Source organism: Talpa europaea, assembly GCF_964194135.1.
Source record: "Talpa europaea genome assembly, chromosome: 2".
Lineage (NCBI taxonomy): Eukaryota > Metazoa > Chordata > Mammalia > Eulipotyphla > Talpidae > Talpa > Talpa europaea.
The window spans coordinates 78207523-78234862 of NC_140068.1; the positions used below are offsets into that span (position 1 = coordinate 78207523).

A 27340-nucleotide genomic window follows, 5' to 3' on the forward strand; every position below is an offset into this window, starting at 1 on the left:
TATGGAGATAGGCTCTTTAAAGAAATAATTAAGTTAAAATGAGGTCATAAGGGTGAATCCTAGCCCACTGTGACTGGGATACCTTTTTTTTTTTAAGATTTATTTTTTATTTATTTATGCATACAAGAACTGGGATGTAGGCCAGAGGTGCAGAGGTTAAAAGAATTCACCAGAGACAGAGTGGGGAGCAGAACAGGTGAATCTACTGAAATACACTGCTGAGGGGAGCAGCGGGCAAGGCAGGAGATATCTGCTGTGCCATGGGGGTTACCTCCCTGGCCTGGGATGGAACTCATGCCTCAGTGGCTGCGGATAGCTTGATAGTGCTGAGACATTAACCCCTGCACCACCAGGGAAGCCCAAGAGGTGTTCTTATAAAAAAGGCACAATTTGTACAGAGACACACATGGAGGGAATATAGTATGAAGACACAAGACAGCCACCTACATGCCAAGGAGAGAGGCCTGGAATATGTCCTTCCCTTATAGACCTCATAGCAATCAACCCTGCTGATGCTTTGACTTTGGAAACTTAACAGTCTTTAGGAGTGTGAAACAGTTAATTTCTGTTGTTTGAGCCACTCAGTCCTTGGTACTTCATTACAGTAGACTAAGGAAAATAGCACAATTTCATTTTGAAATATTTGCCTTCATACATCCATGTAAATGGAGGTATTATCTTTTTTAGATTGCAAACGTTAATTTTAATCATTATAATTGTACAAAATACAAAGTAATTATGTTATGGGTTTATTTCTGCTACAAATGAATCTATTATTCTACATACATTTTTTTCCCTGCATTTGTTTTTATGCAACAATATTTAAAATATTCTTTTATTAGATATTGTAAGAATTTCTAAGTGAATCCAGTAAAATTGGTACAGCAAGACTTGAATTACTTTATATTTACTATAGTCTACTATTTTCAGTAATATAAGTGACTTTTTTTAGTAGAGTAAATTTATACTTTAAAAGAAATCACATCTAATGTTCTGTAGAATGATGGGGAATTTTAAGATGCTGTTATGAAAGTTGCTGCATGAATAAAAATAACAGAATTTTTACCATTCTGTTTATTAATAGTTGACTTCCCCCCAAAGCATTTTCTGTTGTCTGTAGATAATGCAGCTGATTTTCTTATATTGAAAGGATAAAGGGGAAATTAAGGAATAGATGTTATCAGTCAAAAATAATATAGCTTTTTGTCACTTAAATTCAGATATTTAGGGTTAATATGAATTTTTTGGTGCTTTTTTGAAATATAGTCATGAAAACTATAAATGCCTCATAGACTGCTTGAAAATTTGGGACTTGAATGTAGATAGTTTGAGGATATTTTTTCCCTAGAAAAATCATACAATTTAAAGAAAATAGGAAATATCACCAAAATAATTATCTAAAGGTATTTGTTAACCTGTTCAAATTCTCTGAATATTTACCTCTGCATTATTTTTATTTCTCAAGTGTTTATTGACATCAGCATTTTAAGCTTTGCAGAATTTATTAGAACATTTTTGCATGTTTCAAATGAAGATAGGCTTGAAAACATAGTAGCTCTTGAGTATTCCCCATACTACAGGTTAACTCCTTTTTAAGGAATAATAGTGTGATTAAGTTATGCCTAAGAGTTCAGGCTCAAGGATGTTTAACCAAGGATCTCAAAATTTTAAGGCTAACCCATATTTTCTTGGAGTTTGTTGATTTTGGGTGGGTTTTTCCAGGTGAGGAGGAGAGGAATAATTTGACTGATGTTCCATCACACTGTAAATATAATGGGTCCTTAAAATTTAAGTGGGAATCTTTTCACTGTGCTGTAATATATGTCTGTCATATATCTGTCGTATATCATTATGAGACCTATATCACATATGAAAAACTGTCTGCCACCCTCCATTAGTGAGTTCTGTGATGAAAACTGAAGGGAATGAAAGTTGCATAGTTTGGAGTAGGGAAACTTGATGACTTAATCATCTATTATCCATACAACATAATACATTTTTAACTTCTCTAAGTTAATAGAAGAATGTCATAAATCAAGGAGAAATAAAGAAATGAAGATGTAGCTTCTAAAATATCAACTGACATTCTTCATCTCTGTTAAAAACAGTTTAATTTTTGGGCCTCCCCTGGTGGCGCAGCTGTTGAGCCTTGGGCTGCGAGGCTGCCCGCAGCCTCTGCAGCACTGGTTTGTTCCCCGGCCACTGGCGAGGGTCCCACAAAAAAACAAGCAAACAAACAAAAAAAACACCCCAAAAAAACCCCACAGTTTAATTTTCCACTATCATACAGCATTTCAAAAAAAAATACATGTTCACAATTTGGCTTTGTTCCATTTTTTTTTTATATTTTATAACCCACCTTTGCAGTGACTTCTCTGTTGCATATAGATGATAAATGCAGAACAGTATTTAATATAGCTTGTAATGACATAGCTCTGATTTTCCCTTTGCAAAGAATTAGCAAAGTGAAAAAGGGCATACGGTGCATAGTAGTGTATTTATATTCCACTTTGAAGGAGTTCTGGTGTTTTACCATAATTCTGTCTGAGCCTCATTTTATCAGTATAAAAGAAGTTTGTAAAGATTACATGTCAGAAATAACATTTAGCTCAGAGACGACCTATGGTAAGGAAATAATAAAAAAATAAAACTCAGCAAATATTTACACATTTTTAAATGTAATACTAAAATTGAGATCAATAAATCTTAATGATAATACTGTCAAAATTATCTTAAAGCATACAAGTTCTTATTTACAGCTCTTGTTGTCCCTAAAGGAACTATGCATATCAAAGATGTCAAAGCAAGTTAGGAATATGGGCTGTCCAATTAAATGGATTTATACTTTAATCCAGTGATATATTCTGTGACCTTCTTTTGGTCTTTAGTATCCATAAAATAATTAATTATATGCATCCTAATTATATACCCTCATATACCCAATGGGTCCTTATATTTTATATATATATGTGTGTATGTTGCATATGTATATACATATGTATGCATATAGTAAAAATGGGGGAAGGTGGAAAACTATTACTGTATCATATCCTGAGTTGAATCATTGCCTGTGAGCTTGCAGGTGGGAGCTACTTGTAGGTGGTACTTTCAGGGAACACTGATTATTAGCACCAATTCAAGACAACTAAATCAATCAAAGGCGAGTGAGGAGCAAAAAAATTGAAATTACTTTCAGATATTACTAATCTGCACCAGGATTGAGTTGGAAGCCTAGCAATAAGACGTTCTTGATCTTATTACTCAACACTTGAGTCACTGTTCCTCTTATTCTTTAATTGATACTTGGTATTTTAAAAAGTGCTTTTGGAGTGTTTTCACTTAAGTATAGGGAATGATGATCTTTGTTCAAAACTTTAACTTTTTTTTTGTTCTTTTTCTCCTTAGGGATGCAGATTTGTTCTTATTAGACACGAGAAAGGCCCAGGCTTTAGATGTGGGTTGGCTTGTCTTTGATATCACTGTGACCAGCAATCATTGGGTGATTAATCCACAGAACAATTTGGGCTTACAGCTCTGTGCAGAAACAGGAGATGGTAAGCACTGACTTTCATGTATTTTTTTTCAAGATTTATTTATGCATACAAGAGCTAGGGTACAGGCCAGAGATGCGGGGGTGACTGGTGAGAGGACCCACCAGAGACAGAGTGGGGAACAGGACAGGCAGACCGACTGAGGGGAGCAGCGGGTAAGACAGGAGAGGTCTGCTGCGCCATGTGGGTTTCTCCCTTGCTGGCCAGGAATCGAACTTGTGCTGCAGAGGCTGCATATGGCTTCATAGTGCGCTGCTTAACCCCTGCGCCACCAGGGAGGCCCAATTTTTTATGGTGTAATTTTAACATATTGAGAGTTATTTTTTTGTGTGACTTAGGCAATGTGTTTTATACTAATGGTAGGCAAGGTAGCATATTCCATTATAACAGGGCAATCTATAAATCAGTTCACCAATTTATGAACACATTTATTGCTAGGCTCTGCAGTGGGGATGGAGGGGAAAAGAAGTAGCTGTTGTTCCTGCTCTTAAGGAATTTTTAATCAAATATTGAAGACTTGATACAAGCAAGTAACAATGTTGCAATATAAACGAAAGCTTCATATACTGTGATGATACCATTTGTAAAAAGTGATATAACTGTGTATCGAAGAAGAATGACTGTTAGTATATGTACTTTTTTCCCAAAACCTAATTTAAAAGAAGGCAAAGAAATTGACATTAAAAATAAAAGGCATTAGGGGAACAAAGGAGCTGCCAATACTAAGAGGGTGGGAGGAATAGGGATGAAACAAAATTTATGAAAACCCACAGGAAATAATATAAGCTAAAACTTAAACATATTGTAAATATTTAGTCAAAGATAACAGCTCCAGATCACTTGTGATAAGGAGGTGTAGGAATCTTCATTTTTAGGAAGCTATGGAAGTTATTCTTATGCTCACCAGTATTCATTGAACAATTATGTGCTCTCTGTTTGGATAGATTCTATAGATAAACTCAGAAATGACTTTGTAAGGCTTGTAGTTGAGTGAAGCAAAAGGGAGTAATCACATAATATTATTTAATGTGACCCACTACAGACTGAGAAAAATCTAACAAACTTGTGAGTCTAGAACAGTGAATGGATTGAGCCACGATATTAAAGATCAGGAAGATGTGATTAGGGAAAGAAGTTGGAGCCAGACATTTCAGACAAATGGAACAGAATTTATAGACTGTGGTGAGCGGTATCTTGGTCAGTCAGTCCGGAAGCCAGGGAGCCAAGGCCAATTTATTCAAAGCCTTTGTCAACCTTTGATCACTCAGAGAGTCCACAATAGCTAAATTCAAATCCAGACTTCCAGGTCATCTCTAATGGTATTTGCTGTGATAGGTTGATAGAACATTATTTATTTAGTGAATTGTTAGCTTGATTAATACATTTTAAGAATTTAGAAGTATATCAAGTGGGCCTACTTTGTGCTTTTGCCCACACACACTACAAATGTTACTCTCCCAGCCCAGGAAGGGTAGTTTTTAAAGGGATAATTAATTGTAGATTGTGCCTTATTTAAGTTTTACAGTCTTTAATTTTCTGCAGTATCAGGCAAGGGAAACATTATCCCAAAATTTTCTCACTCATTCCTCCTTGCTGTATTATACTAATGCCTTTTGCCTAGTGAGCTACGGATTTAAGTCAATTTGGGTCTGTCTTGATTCTCTTTCAAAGGGGTTTCATTACACTAAGAAATAGAACTTTACCATGGTATTCTTTTACCCATACCAAATTCACAGCCTATAAATGATACCATGGGTTATCATATTAGTAGATACAAATTAAGTCTATTCCAGAGTTAATCTAGAAAAAAATTCTGTGCCTCAGGTCTTGATTTAGAAAAAGAAACTTCTTACCTAAAGTGTTACAGACAAATTTCAGCAATTTCTCCCCCAAATCCAGACTTTTCTATAGATTTCAGTTACAAGGCTGTATTCTTGAAAATATTTTTATAAATAATTCAAATATTTTGAATTGTAGGGCTTTTTTTCCCCATTAAGGCTGTGAGATTATCATTAAGGATTTTCAGAGTAGAAGCATTAAATATAGGCTGAGAAAAGCACATATTTAAATGATCTTCCAAGAATTCCTCCAATTTAAACTACTGTGCATTTATGGTCAGAAATGTGACTGAGAAATTGGCAGTGTGGGATTGAGCCAGTTGTTTCTTTCCTGGTATGTGGCCCAAACAAGAAAAATTAAATTAGTGGTATGTGCTTCTCCCAATCTTCTCCTTAGGGATATGCTTGAAATGTCTAACTAAACAACTCAAGAGGTCTGTGAAATATGATCAGCTTATTTCCTGCCCCCGCCTCCACATGAAAATTCTGAAATTTCTCTCTTGATTTTCTATTCCTCTTACTGGTTCTTGTTCCTTTACTATCAACATAATTTAACTTCTAATTTGCTTTCAGTTTATCTTTTCCTTTCTAAAACTACTTCATATTTTGAATTTTCCCTTTCTCCTTGGTTTACATATCTTATATTTACATATCACAATTTTTTTAATTTTTTTAAAGATTTATTTATTTATTATACAAGTACTGGGTACAGTCAGAAGAGCGGGAGGGTGAGAGGATTCACCAGAGCCAGAGCGGGAGCAGAACAGGCAGAATGACAAAGTACATTGCTGAGGGGAACAGCTGGGGCGGCAGGAGAGGTCTGGCGCCATGTGGGACCCTCACCAGTGGCTGGGGATCGAACCGGTACTGCAGAGACTGTGGGCAGCTTTGCAGCACAGTGCTCAGCCGCTGCGCCGCCGGGGAGGCCCCAAATCACACATTTTTTTAAATATAAAATACACTGTTGCACTTTTTTTCAAAGGTTTCTAAATTCTCTAAAAGTTAGCTTTGAGATTGCAGTCTTTTGTTGCTTTTCTTTGTTTCTTTAATATTGTCTGATGAATATATTAAAATAGATGAATGTGGCAGACATATTACCTTTTTGCATTTAAGCAATACTTAAAATGGATTTTTAACCACAGTTAGAACATATATGGCCTTGGGAAAGCAAGTGACCCTGCTGGCACCTTTGTTTATTAACTGCAACCTCATGGAGCTTACAACCTCATGGAGCTTACAACCTCATGGCATTCTCTATAAATATGGATAACCAGATGAGTCAGCTTATTCTTGTTTCATTTATTACCAACACTGGTGTTCTCAGTGTGATATTGTGATATTGCTTCAAACAGAGCAGATAAACCATTTTGTATCTGCAACAATGAATTCCAGATATGTTTACTTCTCAGCAAATGAATTGAAAATCACAAACTCTGCTTTGAACTAAATCTGTTAACAATTACACATTTATTAATTTGTAGGGATTAAGTTATTCAGTGCCTTTATATGCAAGGTAACACGTTAAAAGAGAATATAATCTGGAAGACATATGTAGCTAATTTTAGAATGAACAAGTGCTATGATACTTTGGGAAAATAGAAGAGACAGTTAAGTTCAAATGGGTCGGGAACAAAAGACCATGGCCCAGGTGGTTTTTAAACTACATCATTTAGGTGAAATGTAAAGAAATAGAGATGAGGAGAGAGGGAGTTTAGGGGGCCATGGAGTGGTGGTAACAACGGGAGGAAAAATTTATTGCTAGATGAGGTGACAAATGAGTAAATGTACAAAATGGCAAGATGGCATGGTATATTCTGTACATTAGTATTCCAGACGTGGCTAGAACAATTTTCATGTATAAAATGTGATAGCTGATAGTGTTAGGAAATTGATTTTGAAACAAATTGTGAAAGTAACATGAATTTTAACGTATGTTTAATTTATTCTTATAACTTGATCACATCATAAAAGAAACCAGACTTGTTTAGTTAATCACAACAGCATCATTATGATTACAGGTTTCAATGAATATCAAATTCATGAGATCATGGGTTTATCTCCTTCAGAGTTGTACCATCAGTTCTTGAGACAGTGCAGGTTCTGACGTTAAAAACATTTCTGAACACTCCAGCTTCAAGGTGGGAAGAATCTCTGTGTCTATAATCACATGGTGATAGCATTTGGAATTGAGTTCTTGCCATTCAGTATACTTTTTTGCAGTTTAATGGGTATATTTTAGAGTCTTCCATTTTGTAGGGAATGACTTTAATGTAACTAGCATTACTTAATGCTTGACTAAAATGTTGAAACCTCAAAAAACGAAAAAATAAATCTTGAATGCTCTTTGAATGAGGTTTTGATTAAAAGACGCTGATAGACCCCCTGCCACTGAACATGTTGGTCTTTTTTTTTTTTTTTTAGTTTTTTTTTTTTTTAAGATTTATTTTTTATTTATACAAGAACAGGGGTATAGGCCTGATGAGCAGGAGGGTGAGAGGATTCACCAGAGACAGAGTAGGGAACAGAACAGGCAGATCCACTGAAGTACACTGCTGAGGGGAGCAGCAGGCAAGACTGGAGAGGTCTGCTCGCCATGTGGGTTGCTCCAAGGCCAGCGGGGATCAAACCGTCACTGCAGAGGCTGCTGACAGATTCATAGGGCTGTGCTCAAATGCCTGCGCCACCAGGGAGGCCCTGAACATGTTAGCCTTAAGAAGGCATTCTAATCTGTAAATTTTTGGTGATTATTAACCAAACCAAGAGCAGAATTATTTTTGTATTACAAATCACAGATAGTCAAAATATTTCAATAACAAGGTGAAGAAAAAGTCAACGATGCTATTTTCAAATTTTATCTGCTCCTGCAAAGAAAATATCTAAGAGGACTAAATGTGTTTTGGAAATCAAAAACCTGTTGAAATCAAAAGTAGCATTATGATTTCTCAGAGGACCTGTGGAAATATGTCTTTTTAGAAATTTGACAAATGAACTGCCATGGATTTGGCTAGAGAGTTTAAAAATATTATGTTAATTTTTTTTCAGGGAGAAGAGATAATTATCTTAGCTCCATATGTTTGTTTCAGCACAGTAAAACAAACATAAGAGTAAGCAAACAAAAAAAGAAACATTGCTGCTTTTCAATAAATAGATTTCAGGCAAGTGGCTGTATTCAGTTGTACAAAATCCATTTCAGAGTTCTTGAACACTCTTTTATCATAATTAATAAACATTTATGATAGAATATATGTACATTTTTAATAACAAGTGAATAAGTTTAGGTATGTCTAATAATTTATTGTAAGATTTTCCATTCCCTAAATTAGAAAGATACATATAAGGTATTTCTTGAAGTTGGTCTTTATTATAAGGTCTTTATTAAAATTATTAATCTGTGGTAATTATCCTTACAATGTAAGCACACAGAGTTTATTATAATTATAGTAATTTAGTCTACTTTTAAGGCTTGGGGATTAAAAGGCTCCCCAATACTCTAATTTTCCATTGTTGGATGCTTTATGTGATTTCACCTTTTCAAGTAAATTAATTCTTTTTCCCCCAAAGAATTGAATAGGATTTATAGAATAATTTACAGATGGAAAAACAAAGATATATATTTTAGGTTCATTAGACTGTCCTTTAAATAAACCCTATGTTTTCAGATATTTTAGGTTTGGCAATCTTCACAATAAATTTTGCCAATGACTTTTTTCCTTTCTACTCAAACCCACTTTACGTCAGGGAAAATTCAATCCGTATGTTTCTGATTCATTTGTATTCATGTCATCAAAATGTTGTTTTGTCAGAGTATTGTTTAATGTCCAAGAAACATGATAAGGTTATTTTTTTCAATAAGACTCTAGAATCTATTTTTTCCAAAGCTGTGGCATGATTTTCAAAAGTATCAAGGTAAAAATTGAGATTTAAATTAAAATTGAGATTATAGCCAAATTAAGAAAAACAGATGTCAGAGGTTTAATTTATTGATATAATTAAATTCCTTTATAATTGATGCTTAATATCAGGAAATTATAGTTATTGCTGCAGATAATTTAGAATTTAAAGTTTTGATAGCTAATTTAAATAAGGACAATAAATGAAATAGATAGCCCCATTTTAGAAATACAAATACTAAGAAGAAAACTGATTCACATCTTGGCTCTGACAAAATAGTTCATGTTTTAGCCCTAACATCGTTAAAATGAGTGTAGTTCTCTTAGGAGGGCTGTGCTTGAGTGTATTAGATAATGGAACATGGAAAGTGGTGGGGCAGAATTAATTCTTTTTATGCTGAAGTGGACTAAACATCATAGAGACTTTTCATTTACTCCAAGGTACACTCCTTTAAGTGAGCATCCATTCTTTTATTGAGGTTTTACAGATGCTTTAAGGAGGTTTTACATTAATCCACAAACAAAAGTTTAGAATACTGATATATATATATATATATATATATATATATAGAGAGAGAGAGAGAGAGAGAGAGAGAGAGAGACATCGATAGATAGATAGTTATGTTATTGGCTCATGTCTAATAACTTTGGTAAATGAAATTATCACCGGTAGGAAACTTTTAAATACATTCTTTTTTTTTTAAAAAAAAAAAAGAATTATTTATTTACATAAGAACCAGGGTACAGGCCAGATGTGCGGGAGAGTGAGAGGATTTACCAGAGACAGAGGGGGAAACAGAACAGGCAGAACAGCAGAATACACTGCTGAGGGGAGCAGTGGGCGAGACAGGAGAGGTCTGCCACGCCATGTGGGCGTCTCCACAGCTGGCAGGAATCGATCCAGCACTGCAGAGGCAGCAGACAGCTTCACAGCACTGCACTCAACTGCCTGTGCCACCAGGGAGGCCCTAAATATATTCTTATCTGGAGTATGAAGCCAATAGAAATGAAAATTCAGAGTTATGTGTTATGATCAATTAATAGGTTATATTGACTAGATAGTCATATGCATCAGAGAATATCAAATTATTAGTACTGAGTATGATGATTTTCTTAAGTCCTAACCATTTCATTCTTAGAAAACATTATTTGGGGGATGTCTAATTGTATCAATAAATGTAAGGAAAGCTTCCTATCACTTGATTGGGTTATAGACAAAGGAAAATAATTCAAGGGTAGACTGTACTACCATCAGAGAAATTTTTCAAGCCAGAACTGCCTCTATAAGTTAACAGGTTTATACTTAGTAAATCTATATGTTTATACATCAGCATGGGTCCTTACAAAAACTGTATAATTAGAAACAGTATTCTAATGCTCATAGAGCACATGGTTAAAGAAATATTGATAGTGGTGGTGCCAGTATTTATGACAAGTCCCGTAAAATCCTATTATATAAATGACATTCCCCAGAAAAGAATCAAAATTGAAGATACCGTATGAATTGATTGGAAGAATATCAGACTTCTCTTGAACATCAAGAAAGGAAATCACTATAATTGTTGCCTCCTCTTAGATTATAACCCCTACTGGTGAGCAGCTATATTTCTCAGATATGTAAAGGAGTGAAGTTAGGGCTTTATCCTGATTGTTGGTACATAAGACCTTTCCATTTTTAGAAATTTTGTAGATACCAGAGTTTTACCAACAACTTTTTTTTTAATTTATTTATTTATGCATAGAAGTACTGGGGTGTAGGCCAGAGATACAGGGGATGAGAGGGTTCAACAGAGACAGAGTGGGGATGCAGAACTGGCAGATCTACTGAAATATATTGCTGAGGGGAGTAGCAGGTGAGACGGGAGAGATCTGCTGTGCCATGTGTGTTAGCTCCCTGGCTAGGCATCTAATTCAGGCCATAGTGGTGATAGCACTGAAACTTAACCCCTAGGCCACCAGGGAGGCCCTTAACTCATTTTTTGTTGTTGTTTTCACAATTATCGTGCAAACTTGAAAACAAATTAACTTCAGTTATCAGTACAATAAAATTAAAAGTGTATATTTTAAAACTTTTATTAAGTAGGGTTTTATTATGGTCTCTAAACTTAGGATTTTTTTTTTTATTCATTCCTGGCAATTGGCAACTGTTGCATTTACAGTAATAAAAAAGAATGGGATTGGTAATTTTTTTTACAACCTTGAGATATTGTTGTTGTTGTTGTTATTATTATTCCTGATCATGTCCAGAGTAGTTTAACATTTTGATAAAATTTTTCTTCAAAATTGCAATATCCTATTATATATTTTAAATATTTTATATCAAAATCATATTTTTCAAAAATTCTGTATATTTTGAAATACAGAATATATCTTATTCCTAATTAGAAAATTATATTCCAGCATATAAAGTCCTCCTATCAATAAATATTAAACAAAAATCCAGGTTACTAACTTTACACTGTTTAGCTTTATTAAATGTGTGAGAGAGTAGTTCTTCCTGTAATATCTGCTTAAATTTATTGTCTTGGAAACTGTTATTCTTAAATGGAAATGTCTGGGTAAATAAGTTTGCTGTTGTTATCCTTAGGATCCCTAAGCTAGTTACTTTTATTTGAGGGTGAAAAATCTCCAATTTAAGCTCTGTGTTGTCAGATGACTATTTATCTGTGTCAAGTGTCCTGTGATGTATGTGGCTAGTTAATCTGAATATCAGCTGACATAGTGCTAATAAGTAGTAGGAGAAATTCAAAGATCAAGGGTGATATTTTTCTTTGTGTCCTGCTGTTTTGACTACAGTTTCTCATTATTATTTATCTGAGTTCAAGAAGTTAAATTATGTACACTTATCATAGAATTTTTTATACATTTTAAGATTTGATAATCTTCCTTTCCCTTATCTGAACTTTATCTTATAAAGCAATTAAGTCATTTTTGTTCATAAAACCATATGGATCCCTTTCCTTGCATTTATGGTGATGACATTTGGTTCCAAATAAATAAAAGGGAATGTCTCTAAGTCCAAGAAGCTGTAAGAATTGCATACATTGTTAAATATTCTTAAAGGAAAAAGGAACATATATTTCTGTGATTTCTTCTAGGTAAATATTAGTATAAATGAAGCAGTTCTTTATGTACTGTTTAATGTTCAAGATAATTATGGCATTCTTGCTTGACTTTTGGATGAATATTTAAGAATAAATTAGGAGGAGAGTTGAAGAGTATTATGTTCAAATATTTAAATAAAGGAATAAGTAGAATTGACCCTTCTCCCCCATAGTCTAGAAATGAAATATATGTGCAAAAGGGCCAGAATTAAGGCTAACATAAGAAAAGTTCCCAAGAAATGGAAATGACTATGGAAATATTTGTACTGTAAATCATTGAACTATAAGAGACTGTTAGAATTTACTATTTATTTGACCTTTTGTCTAGGAATTCTTAATTTACATGAGATGATTTCTCAGTTAAGTATAGTTTATAAGCATATAGTTACACTTTAAGAATTATACATATATATAAATACTATATGCAGAAAAGGTACAGTGAATTGAAACATATCATCTTAAAGGAGCCCAGTATAATATAGTGACATTTAAATCAAAATTCAAGCTATTATATAAAACTAGAGATGGAGAAATGGTGAAAGGAAGAAAGAGCTATTAAATGCCCCATGAACTTGCACTTCAGGTGAATGTGCATGTGACCATGTAGAGAGGGAATATCCAGGCATGAACACATTGCCAAGTAACCTTGTGAAGGATGAGATGTAAGTTCATTGTTGAAAATCTATAAATAATAAGATTTCTAGAGAGCTCTTATTACAGCATTTGGTAGGGTTATATTTATTTCAAGTGTCTCAAGTAGTTTTTCAGTATTAAGATAAAAAAATACACATATAAAATCTAAATTTTCCCAAAACATTTTAAAGAAGATTCTGTTTCTATTGTAGTTCCATGAAATTTCAAATTTGGCCCACAAAAGACAATAGCATTTTAGCGGTACTTTCTGCCAATATCAATTTTTCTTCCATGTTACTATTTCATAATTTTGATTCTTCATGCTATATCCAGGTTTTATTTCTTAGGTACATTTTTAGCTCCTTTTTAAATAAGTAGACAAAAGTAGACAAACTATTTGCTGTGATGACCAATCAAAATAATATTAATAGCAATGGAAACATCATTTACTGAGAACTATCTAAATGCATGGCATTTTGCTAATAAGCTCTTGAATTATCTTCACTCTTTATATATGAGGAAATTTGGTTTTAGAAAGTTTAAGAATCTTGCTCATGAAACTGAAAAGGGCTTGTTTTCAGAGCCAATTATATACTATGACTCTCATGAATTATGAATTTTGAACAAATTCCAAACAAATGAAATACATGTATTTTTATAATTTTCAAACAAAATAATGTTATTAATAATGATTGCTATGGGACAAAATTGAATTTTAAATTGGTGCTGTTGGAATTTACCTTTGGTTTCTTATATTTTTCTCTCTGGAATTCGTGATTTGGCCCACAAAAGGTAGCAGCATTTTAACCATATTTTTCTGTTTTCTAACTTCAATATTTCTTTTAGCCTCTTATACAATTATAGTTAATTTGATAAATTAATAAACTGAAAAAAGTAGCTTTGCTTCTGCCAGTGATTCACTTCAACATATAATTAAATTTAGGCAAATTTAATTTCTTTATTTTGAATTTGATAACAAACTTTCCCCTTCCTTTGTGCCCTGTGTTGCTCACTAATGTATTTTGATAGGTTCTCCTCTGTTTTATCTCCATCTCTACTTTACTCCTCAGTAGTCCTTATTCCCCACCATGAAATTTACCTCTCACAACCCTTTCTAAGTATCAATTGTTGTTCAAGTTTGTAGTTTAAGCCAAGGTGCAGAAAACACTCTGGAACTAATCAAACTTTCAGTTTCCTGAACTTCTTAATTTATTCTTTTGCAAAATGTCAGTACAAATTCAGTCTTTTCTCTCATCACACCTTACCATCTACTGTCAAAGCTGATAGTGAGTTGTGGTTGCTCCAGTCGTAAAAATGTGTTGGACAATCTGAATTGTGTTGGGAGTGAACAATACACTGGGGTATTTTTTCCCAAAAAAAATTGAAAGTAAAATCCTCTGATAATGAAACACATTTTTAATTTGACAGTGTACGTGGCTCCCCATCACTCCCCAGTAAGTAAAGTTTCAATGGGTGGACCATACTGATTTTCTAAAAATTCATATTTTAAACAAAATGCTTTGCATATAATTTGCAGATTCCTTTGTTCTATTGTATAGGAAAAATCATGATTCTGATTTCTTTCTCTGCATTGATATCTATTTTTGATATCTATATTTTCTCCAATCAGTACTCTGAAATATATTCAATAATTCAACAACTTGAATTTTCTGTTTTACCATGTCATTATATATGCAATGCTTTAAAACTAAGTTTTAAAGGCAATTTCCTTCATTTAAATTTATCGTGTGTTTATATTTGAATGAAAACCACATGGTAAACATAATTTGCTTATCCAAATTTTAGCATCACAACACAAAAACATACATGGAAAAGAGTTTTTAGATCAATGACAAAGTAAGCAGAGACAAGCAGGAGTTAGTCTTGCTTCATTATCTGGTAAATGATATACATTTTACCATTTTTTAAGATTTCCTTTAATGAAAAGGGATATGGAAGTGTTTGGCTACATCTGTATTTCTGTTTTTGATTTTCTCTAATTCAGAACAGTGACCATGGGGCACCAATCTTGCCAAACAAATGCCAATGTCAGAAACATATTCCAGTTTTTGTTGCTTGTTATATTTCCTATTCTGGACTCTTAACTCTAGTTTGACTAATGATCTGAGGGGTAAATACTTTCATGCTAATATCAATTTAGGGCCATGAAGAATATGAGATTCTCCTTATTCTCATCATACACTAGAGTTAACTCTGACATTCCCATTATGCTATATGTTTAGCTTATTGCTGGTAAATATTTCTCAAATACATATTGCAAAAATAACAGCAGCACTGGTTTTACCACATAAGCAGAGAGCACAATGGGAAGGGGAAAGAACTTTGCAGCAGCATAAAGCATGAGAAGTGTTGAACAAGAAATAATCAGACTGTAGTAATCAAGAATTTATTAATTAGAGACTAGGGATGATGATCCAGGGCCATGACCAAGGGGCAGTCCCAAGGTGTGTTCCTCTAGGGTCAGGGGACAGGGAAAATTTAAAGACTCAAGCAGAAAAATGGGCTGAGCTTGGGTCATTTGTTTTGAAACTTTTGGATTGGCCCTTCAGTACATTTGTCTTTTTATGATTGGTTGACAAGTGTTGTCACACGGAAGGTTGCAATATGAGGTCTCTGTAACAATCTGTGTCTTTTGTAGTTGCCAATAAGAAGAAAACAGTAATTGTACATAGCAACTCACCCAAAAGTCTCAACATGACAGTTAGAGATGAGATGGAATCTATTTGATTCAAAGTTGGTTCCACAAAAGTCACTGTGGTTCTTTGCTGCTGAGAGTTAAATTTGGCACACCTGGGGCAAGTTCAAGGGATAGGAAACCAACATAGAAACAACAGAATCTAACAAAGTCAATATTATGTATTAAAGTGACAATTCAACCCATGGCATCATCAAAAATACTGGTAATGTCCATTAATTCTGTGTTAGTGCATGAATTCACTTTTTCATAGGCACTCAAACTTATATAGATGTTACTTATTGTGCATGTATCAAATATAATACATTTTAACTAAAAATTGAAATTAGAAGGACCTTTTTTGATGGGAAATTGTACATTCTGGCTCCTTAGAAATGAACAGTAATTTCTCTTTGAATCAAATGGAAACTGGAGAACCTTCCTGCCTGTTAAGGATAGTTGAGTCCTTATGTTCCCACTTAACCAAGAAAGTCCTGTCTTAATAAAAGAAGCAGCTGTAATGCTGTTCTTGACAAACACAGTGTGTGTCACTGACAGACCTATGAGATAGATGGTTTTCCTCAAGTCTTCTCAAGGTGAAAACAGTGACCTGGGGTACAATCTTCTGCCCTAGCCATTCTCCAACAAAGGGAAGCACTGTGTACTTGAAGAGAATAGCATAATACTTTAGGACTGAGAGGGCTGAATTAAAAATCTCCCCTTTTTCTGAGCTTATTTTATTCTCTTTTGGAATGTAACCATTTTCTTCTAGTGAGGAGTAAATGAAATGATGTGCATCAATCAAGTGGTCAATAGCCAACTTCAGCAGATGGCAGCAATTCTTCTGTATTAAGAATTTTCAAACTGATGAATCTTTGAATTCCTAATTCCCATTATCCTTTTGAAACTATGCTTATCATTACTGTTGGGTACCAGTTAGACTTATAGGTGGAGGTATTCACGTGATTTATCACTGATGTAATGCAGTTGATAGAAATATGAAAGTTCTACGTATTCACTGAGACCAGCTGCTGCTGCCCTATGTTGACCAAGAGATAAACACTCTTAAATCCAGCTGCTAGTTTCAGTGAGGATAGGTCATAAAGATGCTTTTATTTTTGGAGACCACCAGGGGATCATGGACCTGTCAAATCTCATCCTGTCACTGGTCCCTTATGTGAACAGAGCAGTCTATGGATTTGCCATAGCCAGACCCATGAGAAACTGGCGAAGAAAAGTTCTGCTTGTTTTTACACAAAATACTGTTTTATGATTCAGCCTTTATTATGTGAGGGAAATAATCTTCTCAAATATCTTAATTCTGTTCTTTTGTTTGGCAAAACATAGATGTTTATCATGGTTATCATGCTTATAAGCATTAGGTGTCTCAGTGTCTGTTCTTCACTACATATTTTGGAAAATAATTCTTTTTCTTTTTGTTCTTTCTCTTCATTGGGTGTAAATTACTAATTTTCTCTTCCATTTTGTTGTTACTGGACTCTCCTAAATATTCTGGAAATAGCTTCTCATTATTTCACAGATTCATGTGTCAAAATGAAAAGGAAGGTCAAACATTTAATGAACCATGCTTTTCTGTGTGACAAAATAATATATTCATAACATATATCATAAAAGTTGATAAAGAAGAATGTTTCCTTGAAACAATCGTAAATTTCCCAAGTAACTGCTGTAAGTTCATTTCAAAGACCACTTTCACTTACTACAGATAAAATGCTGAGTGCTATGAAGCAAACTACAATGAATTTGAAGTCTAAGATCTTTTCTTCATTGCTATCTTAACACATAGTGATAATTTTAAGATTTTTTGGTTGATGCCGCTGAAACTTTGCTTCATTATAATTTTATTTTGATCTCATATGATTTTAAAGGAGTGTGTGTGTGTACTTTTTTATTTTTGAAAGTCACATAATAAGTGGAAAAAAGACTAAAAATAATTCACTCTTCCCATAGTTTTGTTAAAAGAATGTTTCTGCTTTCTTAAAATAAATGAGAGCTTTAAGACCAACTACTAACCCTTATTTTGGGGTCATGTGACAGATGATGTCTGCAAAGCTCATAGGGCCTCGGGGGAATGGTGGTATATATAAAAAGAAGTGCTATTAAAAAATAAGTGCTTATGAGAAGGTAAACTACAATGCTTATTATGAGATTCATGTTTCTACTAGCTAGAAATAGGACTTGAGTGAAAAGCATTTGTTGAGTTTGTCATGCCTGTGGCAGTAAGTCTACTCATTTCAGACTGATGTCCTATGAAAGGAGATTATTCATTTTCCATCACTTCAGTCCCACCCTCAGTGCAATGAAATATTTGAGCATTCTGGACAGCTTCCACTACTAGGCACAAACTCTGGCCTATTCCTTTATGTTTTTCTGCCTTTTTCCCCCCAGGCACTCCCTCCCAGAGTCTCATGAGCTTTAGTTTGCAACTCTGTGTTTGTCCCAGTCACGCCTTAGTCATCACGGCAATGTTTCTGACAAAATATTCAATATTCTTGTTTAATCCCCATGATTTTCTCCAACTGTAATGCCTTACAGTCACTTCTGAAAAAAAAAAATTAGAATTTCAGCTCTTTAAAATCTCTCCCACTTTTAAAATCCTCTACCCTTCACACACCCCAATCATAGCAGAAAATGAATTTCTTCCATAGCTACATTACTAGGCTCTCTTCCCACATTTCTAGCTGCAGATTAAGTCTGAACTCACAGTTCATGTCAGTCATAGAAGGGTACGATTCTCCTTCGACCACCATGCCTTTCATACCTCCATGGAATTTTTTCTTCTTTATTCATATACAGCAACAGATCAGTCATTTTTTGCCTAGCTGTGAAAGCTGTCAAAAATTCTCGCATGTTTTGTTGTTCCTTCTTTTGTTTTGGACACATAATTAACTAGAGATGTATGATATTTAATATCAAACAAAGTGGTTATTTTTAACCACATTTTATCTTTTAAATGTTAATACAAAGAAGAAAATGGAAGACTCTAATAAAGGAATTGCATAGAGGCCCTGTTTATTAAACCGGACCATCAAAAATCTTATTAAATTAAAAAAAAAGATTCAAATGCGTTTTTACTCTGAGTGTCTATCTAGTATCTCTGAAATAGTTTAAAATCCCAAATTTTCCTTGTTTTTTCAAGTTTATAAGACTATATAAAACCTCTTTAAAACAAGCAAGTCCTGACCTCAAATGTAAAATTCTGTTTGCTATATTTCAAGTCCTTGTGCTTGTATGTGATAATGGTTGTATTCTTTCACCAGAAAATGAGAAACTATGCAAAATTTTCATCCAGTTATAATGGAGTTGAAATTCACAGCTAGGTAATAATATGCTTAATTTAAGGTTACACTGAGTTAAACTGTATATGGAATTTGAGCAGGCAACATTCTATCTTTCCCACATTTCTCAAAATCTGATATAAAAATGATTTAGTCTATATGCTAGGTAGAGAATTCTGCACATTTTAAACCATCTGTTTCTAGAAAGAAAAATCCTAGAATAATTTAGAGTCACAGAAACTACGACTTAAGAGCACAAGAATTGAATTTAATCACAGATTGGAAATACGTGAAGATCAGGCTGCTATGTGAATGAGAATGATTGGCTTTCTATGAAATAGTCCATGGAGGATAATGCAAGAATATTTTACCAACTGAAGGAAAGGTAATTGGTACACATTCATTCACAGGTGTTTTGGCTTAAGCAGTCAATTACTGTGGGTTTATAGGAGGAAAAACACAAACTGGAATTTATGCTAACATCTTAGAGCGATAGCAACGTTTAGACTGATAAATCCTCAAATGAATGTTTTTCAAACTGTGTATTTTGGAGGGAAACTAAATGCTCATATTTGGAACCACTTATCCTTATAACATCAACATGTCTCTAAAGAGCTGTTTTAGGTCAGAGTCTCCTTTAATAACCATGTTTTTAAAGAAATAAACATTTTCTAAAAAGAATGGTCTGTAATATAAAAGCAGTGAGTTAGGGATGGCTCTTTGGTTTGCCAGCCTACCTTCTCTGTGACTCTAAGTTGGAAATGGATGTATGATGTGAACGTAATGTCCTGACCCAGAGCTACACAAAACCCTAAGGGTCAGAGTAGCAGGTCTAGAAGTCTTGAATCTTCAGCTTCCAAGATGGCAAAATTTGGTAGGTCCGAACTGCAACCTTCCCTCTTGATTTCTGTGGGAAAAGAATAATCATTTCTTTAGAAGATAGCATCCTAACCCTATTTGATTCACTCTGTAATTACTATAAATGAGAAATAACATCCCTGCATATTTGCTGCTCAAATTATTTTTCTCTTGGTACCTATGCAACAATGCTAAGATAAAAACAAGGTAGCCAAGGTGGGAACAATTCTTAAGAAATGTCATATGCTAGAATGTAATAGGTATTCCTTTTGTAAATACAAAAAGACAGTATCTCTGCCTACCAAATTCTGAACTCTCTTAGTTGTTCTCATTACCCATCTTATTTATAATCTAGGAATTCTATATATACAAGCCTGAAATAATTGGGCATAAATAAGATTTCTTTGGGTCTTTGGTGAAATCATTGGAATGCTGTTATATCCTTCAAAAAACTTTTTCTATTTCTTCTTCTCACCCTTTTGTGTGGAAGACCTCATAGCAAATGAAACTTGAACAACTCCCATTAATTGACTTCCCCTCTCTTTTCGTCACCCCACACAGCTAGTATCCTTCTCTGTTCCCAGTGTATAACATTAAGACATCAATAATATGCAGAACAAGTGTCCTCTTCCTCTAGAGACACTTCATTCCATCACCATTACTGCCTCTTACTTAGGTACTGTTGTTGGTGCATCTTAAAATGCCCTATGGCATCATATTACTCCTCTGCTCTCCTCAAACTGCTACCACTCTCTGAAGTCGGTTCTGGTAATGATGAGAAGATCTTGGAGCTAATGCTACTTTGCTGTCCCCTGTGCAGCTGCTCTGAAGGCACTGTTCTGATATAGGGAGAATTTTTTTCCCATAACTCATGTCATATTGCTAGACAAGATCCTGACTGAATTTTTTTCCCATAACTCATGTCATATTGCTAGACAAGATCCTGACTAGTGCTAACCTACATTTTCTATTTCACAAGGACTTTGGGAAAAATGGTTCCATTGGATTTTCATAGAATCACCTTTGTTCTCTAGGAGTTAGTCGAGATCATTGGAACTCTGTCAGAAGGAATAAGTTACAGTCAAAATCTCTGCTGCTGTACACAATGGGACGTCATTCTATATTTAGTTTTTAGGATTTCACCTTTTCCTTAGGATAAGTTCTTAGCCCTGAGTTTACTCAATCTTCTTTCAAATATTTACTTTGTGGATTAAACCTACCAGTGTTCAAGCTAAAACAAAACATGTTTAAATGCCAGGGTAACTGAGCATGGCTTCAAGTTGGTGTCTTATCCTTTTATTTAAATATTCTTTTCATTACCCCACTCCATTTTCATTTGCACTATATATTCAGTGCTTCATCATTACATGTTCTCTAAATAGCTATCATCTATCTGTGATCTCTCTGTATGCTTAAACCTAGAAAGAAGTGAAGATCAGCTTTGAATAGTAAATCCATGTTGACACACGCCTATGTATATTTTTCCTAAATCAAAATATTTTAGGTAAGATTCATCTGTTTGCCATATCTACAACACCCATTCATTGAATAATAAAATTCAACATAGTCAAGTAATTTTTATAGTAGATTCACTGTCTTCAATACATACAATATAGTCTTGGTTCCCGTAGCATTTCTAACAAAAACAACTGTTCAGCCATTCAAAAGGTTTCATCAACATAATCAATGTAGGGATATTGTGTCTGAAGGAGTAGGTCAAATAGTTAATGCTTCTATAATGTAGTTCTAGACCAAGAGTAACTGAGCAAGCATTAACTTATGGAATCTTAATAGTCACCTCATTGCTGAAGTAAAAAGGAAACCAAGAGGAAACCTAATAATATTAAAAGTTATTTTAAAGGGAGTTCACATTGGTTTGAAGGGTACTTTGCTTCACATACAATATCCACCTTTGTAAAGCCCAAGAAGCCCATATTTTTAAAATACACACATCTTTACAGTTTTCAGAACATAAATCTTTAGAGCAGTATTATTTCTCCACAGATAAAAATTAAAATATTGAGAGTCTTTAGAATAATAATAAAAGAAACTGTCTCACAAACCAAAGAAAACTTGGAACTTTGTGTTAAGTGCTTACTTAACTATAAAAGGGTCAGTGTGTGTTGTAATGAATGGAAAACCGATTTTACTGTATTCCATTTGTGAACATCTTGCAGCAACCTATTTCAGCATTAGAGAGACCATATATTAGAAATTATTTCTGCAGTCATCAATATATACAAGTAAAAATTTAGTTCCTGTTAAATTAACACTTCATTAAAAAATCAAAATAAAAGTTCAACAAATGCCTTTTATGGTGTACTCCAAGACAGAAAGAAAATCAAAAATTCAGAGAACAGATTGCCAGTTATTCTATTCTATAGCAGTTAAGTTTCTCAGTTCTTTTTTTTTTTTCTTTTGCTGAGTTCTCTGTCACTGGAAACATCTTAAACCAATTTCAAGTGCTACACCTGAATAAACATGTTGTAAAAGTGTTTATGTATTGAAGTGGGTCAGTTCAAGGTATGGTATTTGGCTAGAACTTCTAATTTCTCTTTTTACAGCAAAAGGGCTGCCAGAAGGAGGAAGTCTGAGCTGAATTAATACATTTGTTACAGTGGAAGTAGAATGGAAACTGCTCTGACCACAAATCAAACTGCCTCTTTCATTTATGCCAGTGATAGAGTTTTTCTAAGGAATATAGACTCTGGCATAGAGCCACTGTAAGTTTGCATTTAAAAGAGAGACCTATATGCTTATTTGTTTAAGGTTTACTGTTTTGATTATTTGTAAGTTCTTTCTTTGGTAGGAGGGAGTGTAGTGTCATTTGTGAGGCAGATGGCCATTTTCATACATGTAGAAGTTGAACAAGGTTTTCCCAATATGTTGTGGAAGAATTGTTGAAGACAAGGATGCTGCTGGGATTGGTGTACAGTTCTTGTTTTCTAACCAATACCTCCACCTTTAAAGATACTCTGTGCCCCTCCCCACAGCTGCACAGCCTCACATGACAGGTCTCCTTTTCTGATGGTAGAAGGACTCTGCACAAGTACACACAAAAGTGTTTATGCTGCCAAAGTAAACTTTGTTTATTTGCTAACATGCTATTGATGCTGTTTAAGGGACTTGTTTTCCTTTTCTTTCTTATAAGGTGGGTCAGGTCCTATAATGGACTGAGGTTGCTTCACAGTCTTTTCTGAATAAATATTTGAAGAAAACATGCACATCTCTCAGGGGACATGGCAGAGTCAAATCATGCACATATTTCAAACCACATTATGTATTTCTCTTCAAAGACTGCTAACTGCTGATGCTAAACTAGAAATTTTGCATGACTTTTGAGTAACTCTCAACTGCATATTTACAACTACAACTTAATGTTGAATGGTTCATCCAATTTAGGTGATTTTCTTGAAACTAGATATGAGCCAACTGTTTTATTTGTATATATCCTCTATATTATTTTCAGTGATAATTTAAAGTAGAAGAGCACAGCAACAGTGAATTGCATAAGGAGAAAAAGAGGTATACTAACTTCCTAGAGGATTTGTGGAAGCAAATTAAATAATGCATGGAAAATACTTTTTCTAAAAAAGCCTAGTAGATACATAACAAGCACTTTAAATTATTTGTCATAATTATAATTAATCTTACTACCCCAATGGGAGAGGTCATTTATCAACATCTACTACTCTGCTAGTCTTTAGACAGCTTGGTGTATAACTCGTTCCTGTTCAGGCCCTGGTTGCATTCCTTCTTCTCTAAGATAAAACCAATGAGCTCAGAAAGATCTCGGATATATGCTGGTTTAGAAACAAAGGTGATTCTCCAAGATTTCTTGGAATTTTTCTCTTTTCTGAGAACCTCCAGATTTGGTTTGGATCTTCTGAAATCCTTTCCGTAAATATGCAGGTCTGTCAAAAACTCCAAGGGTAAGGGATTCTGAAATTTTCCTGTTTACTTCAAAATGCTTCACAATGAGAAAGAACTGAAGCTTAAAGCAAACCCCCACCCCCAGCAGGGGTTTCTAGAATGACTAGTGAGGAGCTTTCAGTAGAGCACAGCTTTGTAAAGTTTGTTAGGCACAGGCCAGAGGTGAGGTGGGGAAGGCTATCAGGGCTAATTAACACTTGAAAGAGGGGAAATAAGGTGAAGTAGAAACACCCTTTTAGCCATTCAGTTTTTATCACTTAGAGGAAAATTATAGGGCATTTAATATAGAAGAGCCTGCAACTAAAAATTTTGAAGTTGTTATTTATTTAATGTGGAGGCTTCCAGGCTGATGGCAGTCAAGCCCTTCCATTTATAATATTGTTGAATTCCTAGTCTGAGAAGTGAAATCAGTGAAATCAGCCAGAGGGTGTTCTGTGGGAGAAGAATGATGCAAAATGAAAAGTCAAGCATGGATAATTGTCTGTAATAGTAAACTTTCAATGTTTATAAGAATCCTTGGCCTGCGAAGAAACATTCTGATGTTTTAAAACTGTTCCCTGTTTCAAAGTACCCTCAAAATTCATTCAGATCAGGTAAATTTTATAAACCGAGTAAATTTCATAAACTGAGTGTTTGTGTTTTTCAGGGCGCAGTATCAATGTAAAATCTGCTGGTCTTGTGGGAAGACATGGGCCTCAGTCAAAACAACCATTCATGGTGGCCTTTTTTAAGGCAAGTGAGGTACTTCTTCGATCTGTACGAGCAGCCAACAAAAGAAAAAATCAAAACCGCAATAAATCCAGCTCTCATCAGGACTCCTCCAGAATGTCCAGTGTTGGAGGTAAGATAAAATGAGAGCAGCAGTTGTGCACTAAGAGTTATGGGGTCATATATTGCAAATCAAGTAGCCACAATAAATTCACCCTCTTGATATACCTTCATTTGGTCTATTAAATCATCCAGCCATGTATCTAGCATCCTTAGAATGTTTTATCAATGAATCACTCAGTAATTCATTTTAAAATAAGTCTGACTTGCCTTCATCTGTTGAAAGATTCAGTTCAAATTAAAAACAAGCTAGCAGTAATAAGGTTATGAAATGACTACATCAACAAAAACTAGCCAAACTTGAACTATACAACTGCTGGATTGACTTCCTCAGACCCTCTCCAATATAAATGGGTAACCAGGTAAATTCCATGTACAAATGTTTCTTTTGTGTTTAAACAATTCATCTGAATCATGCAATTTAAATTTATTTCTAACAAAAGAGGAAGAATAGATTGTATGGGAAATAAGGTATTTTCATGTTTCCATTAATTTATTGGAGGGTTATTGTCTAGATAATGTGCCTTAAGTAATTATGTATACCTGTATACAAACATATAATACATATGTACAATCTATAAACAAAATATTTCAAATACACAATTGACCCCAATGTGCTTATGATTTAATCTATTAATTGATAGAAAAGGAGATGAAAGATGATCATTAAGCTTCTAATAGCCAAAATCTAAAGTGTTTTAATCATGATTTATACCAATAAATACTGTGTTCATCTCAGGCTACAAACATTTCCATAAGCTATTCTTAGATTAAAATTATAGCTATTTTATTTCAAGACTTTATAGGAAATAAGTATTTTTGAAGGACAAAGCTATTCTAGAATACCCAAATTCAGTACATTATGCTTGGTCACTTTTAAAACATGTATTTTTCTGTTGCTAGCTACCATATGAAAATTACTTATGAGTCCCAGTTCATGAGCTGGTGAACAGACAGACATTATGGATCTCTGTATATGGTATTTCAGCAAATTAGAATGCCTCACTCTTTCAAAAAACATAGATAGTGTTTGCTATTATTCCTAAAATCTTTGTTTTTTTTGCCAAGTTACTTGAAACTGATGCCATACTACAAATTATTTTTTACTCATACATGTGTGTTACATTAAAAAAAAAATAAACAAAAAATGGTTATAAATAAAACCAAAACCATACTTTTTTTTTTTTTTTTTCATTGCAACTAGGTCTTAACAAAAATACTAAAGAAAATTCACTGGACATTTCCTAAAGTGTTGCTATGAGGATCATGTTAGAAGGAAGTCTATTTGGTGTGTGCAATAATAGAAGCAGGAGGGAAGATTTCTATATGGAAATTTATTATACTTAATTACATACTGTGTGTTAAACAATGCTTTAAAATATTTTCTAAACAATAAGTTCAGTTGTCTCTTCATTTGAAAGTAAAACATAATACTAGTGCCTTTTTAAAAAGCTATTTTATAAAGATCTCCATAAAGTATTTAGTTTGGCAAAAAGTATAATTGCTTAATATGAAAGATGGAGAAAAATAACTTTCTAAGACCTTTTCTTCCTTGTAAATACTAGTCTGTCAAAGTTGTGTATTTTTCTTTTCATGTAGAATGGTTCTGAAATTGGTTGAAGTGTTTTTAATTTAATGTAACAGACTGCATTAAGAAAAAGGTTTGTTAAACCTTAAATAGAATAGTAAATAATTTTTGAGGAAATTATAAAGAGAAAAGTATAAGTCACATACTTATTATTAGAGATCATAATGACTCTGGCAGAGGAGTTCTAGCGACTGAAATCATCAAAGTTCTTTTCCCTGTTGGTAAACTCTATTTATCTTCTCTTCCTGACCACAAGTAACAAATGTACTTCTATAACTAGAGATGAATAAAACACATGGAGCAGGAATCACGTAACTTTTCACCAGTTCCCTAACACCATTTAGAGTACAAAATTATTCTAATATAAACCAATATTTTCTTTCTTTAAAAGTTTGTCATTGGCAACCTTTTCTGTGAAATATGTGGTAGATGGTTTGGAGCATGTTAATATTTTGATAATAATAAGAAAAAAAGTAGCTGGATTGTGTCTCTGAGACTTAACCTTTCAATAAGTAGTAATCAAGCATACAGAGAGAAGTCTCATAGGATTTGACCTAAAAGACAGGGATTTAAGCAAAGGGAAAGTTAATATAAACACAAAATTTGATACTTAGGAGACTTGAAATGCCAGTGAAAATTTTAAAATATCCAAATATAAATATTAAAAAATACTAGGTTTTTACAATAAAATATGTGTGAAGCCTCCAAGACTAGGAGTGAAGATGGTGGGGAGAGGGGAGAGTTGTATTAGATGTTTGCTTGACTGCGTTTTTTTCCGCAAAGTATCTCATCAAATGTTGAAAGTCTCAGTTAGTTCAAGAAAATTAAACCCAGGTCATTCTTGCTGACTTTACTTCTTTCCTCTTTCAAAGAGGAAAGTTTTCCCATGTTTCTTTGGGAAGGAGCATATAGATTAATGTCCACAACAAAACAGAAACCCCCAATGCTTGTTGAATACATAAATGTGTTTACATGGGAAAAACAAACTTCCTCTTTTTAAATGAATATACACAGAACTAGTGCTTCCAGATTTTCTGCAGAAACATCCTCCTTTGGTCTCCTTCAAGAGTTTGGCACAAAGGTTTAGCCAAGGTTAGGGAAGGCACAAAGGTTGGCACAAAGG

The 27340-nt window shown here is 34.0% G+C and overlaps 1 protein-coding gene across 2 annotated transcripts in view; it reads left to right on the top strand.

Moving 5' to 3' along the window:
* Nucleotides 1-27340, top strand: part of BMP5 (bone morphogenetic protein 5) — a gene marked incomplete at its 3' end in the record, with an annotated part of 108278 nt that overhangs the window by 66946 nt on the left and 13992 nt on the right. For both annotated transcript variants that reach the window (XM_084256936.1, XM_084256937.1), the window contains exons 3-4: nt 3406-3554; nt 24448-24642. In XM_084256936.1, the coding sequence (XP_084113062.1) occupies nt 3406-3554; nt 24448-24642 (344 nt within the window). The remainder of the gene's footprint in view (nt 1-3405; nt 3555-24447; nt 24643-27340) is intronic.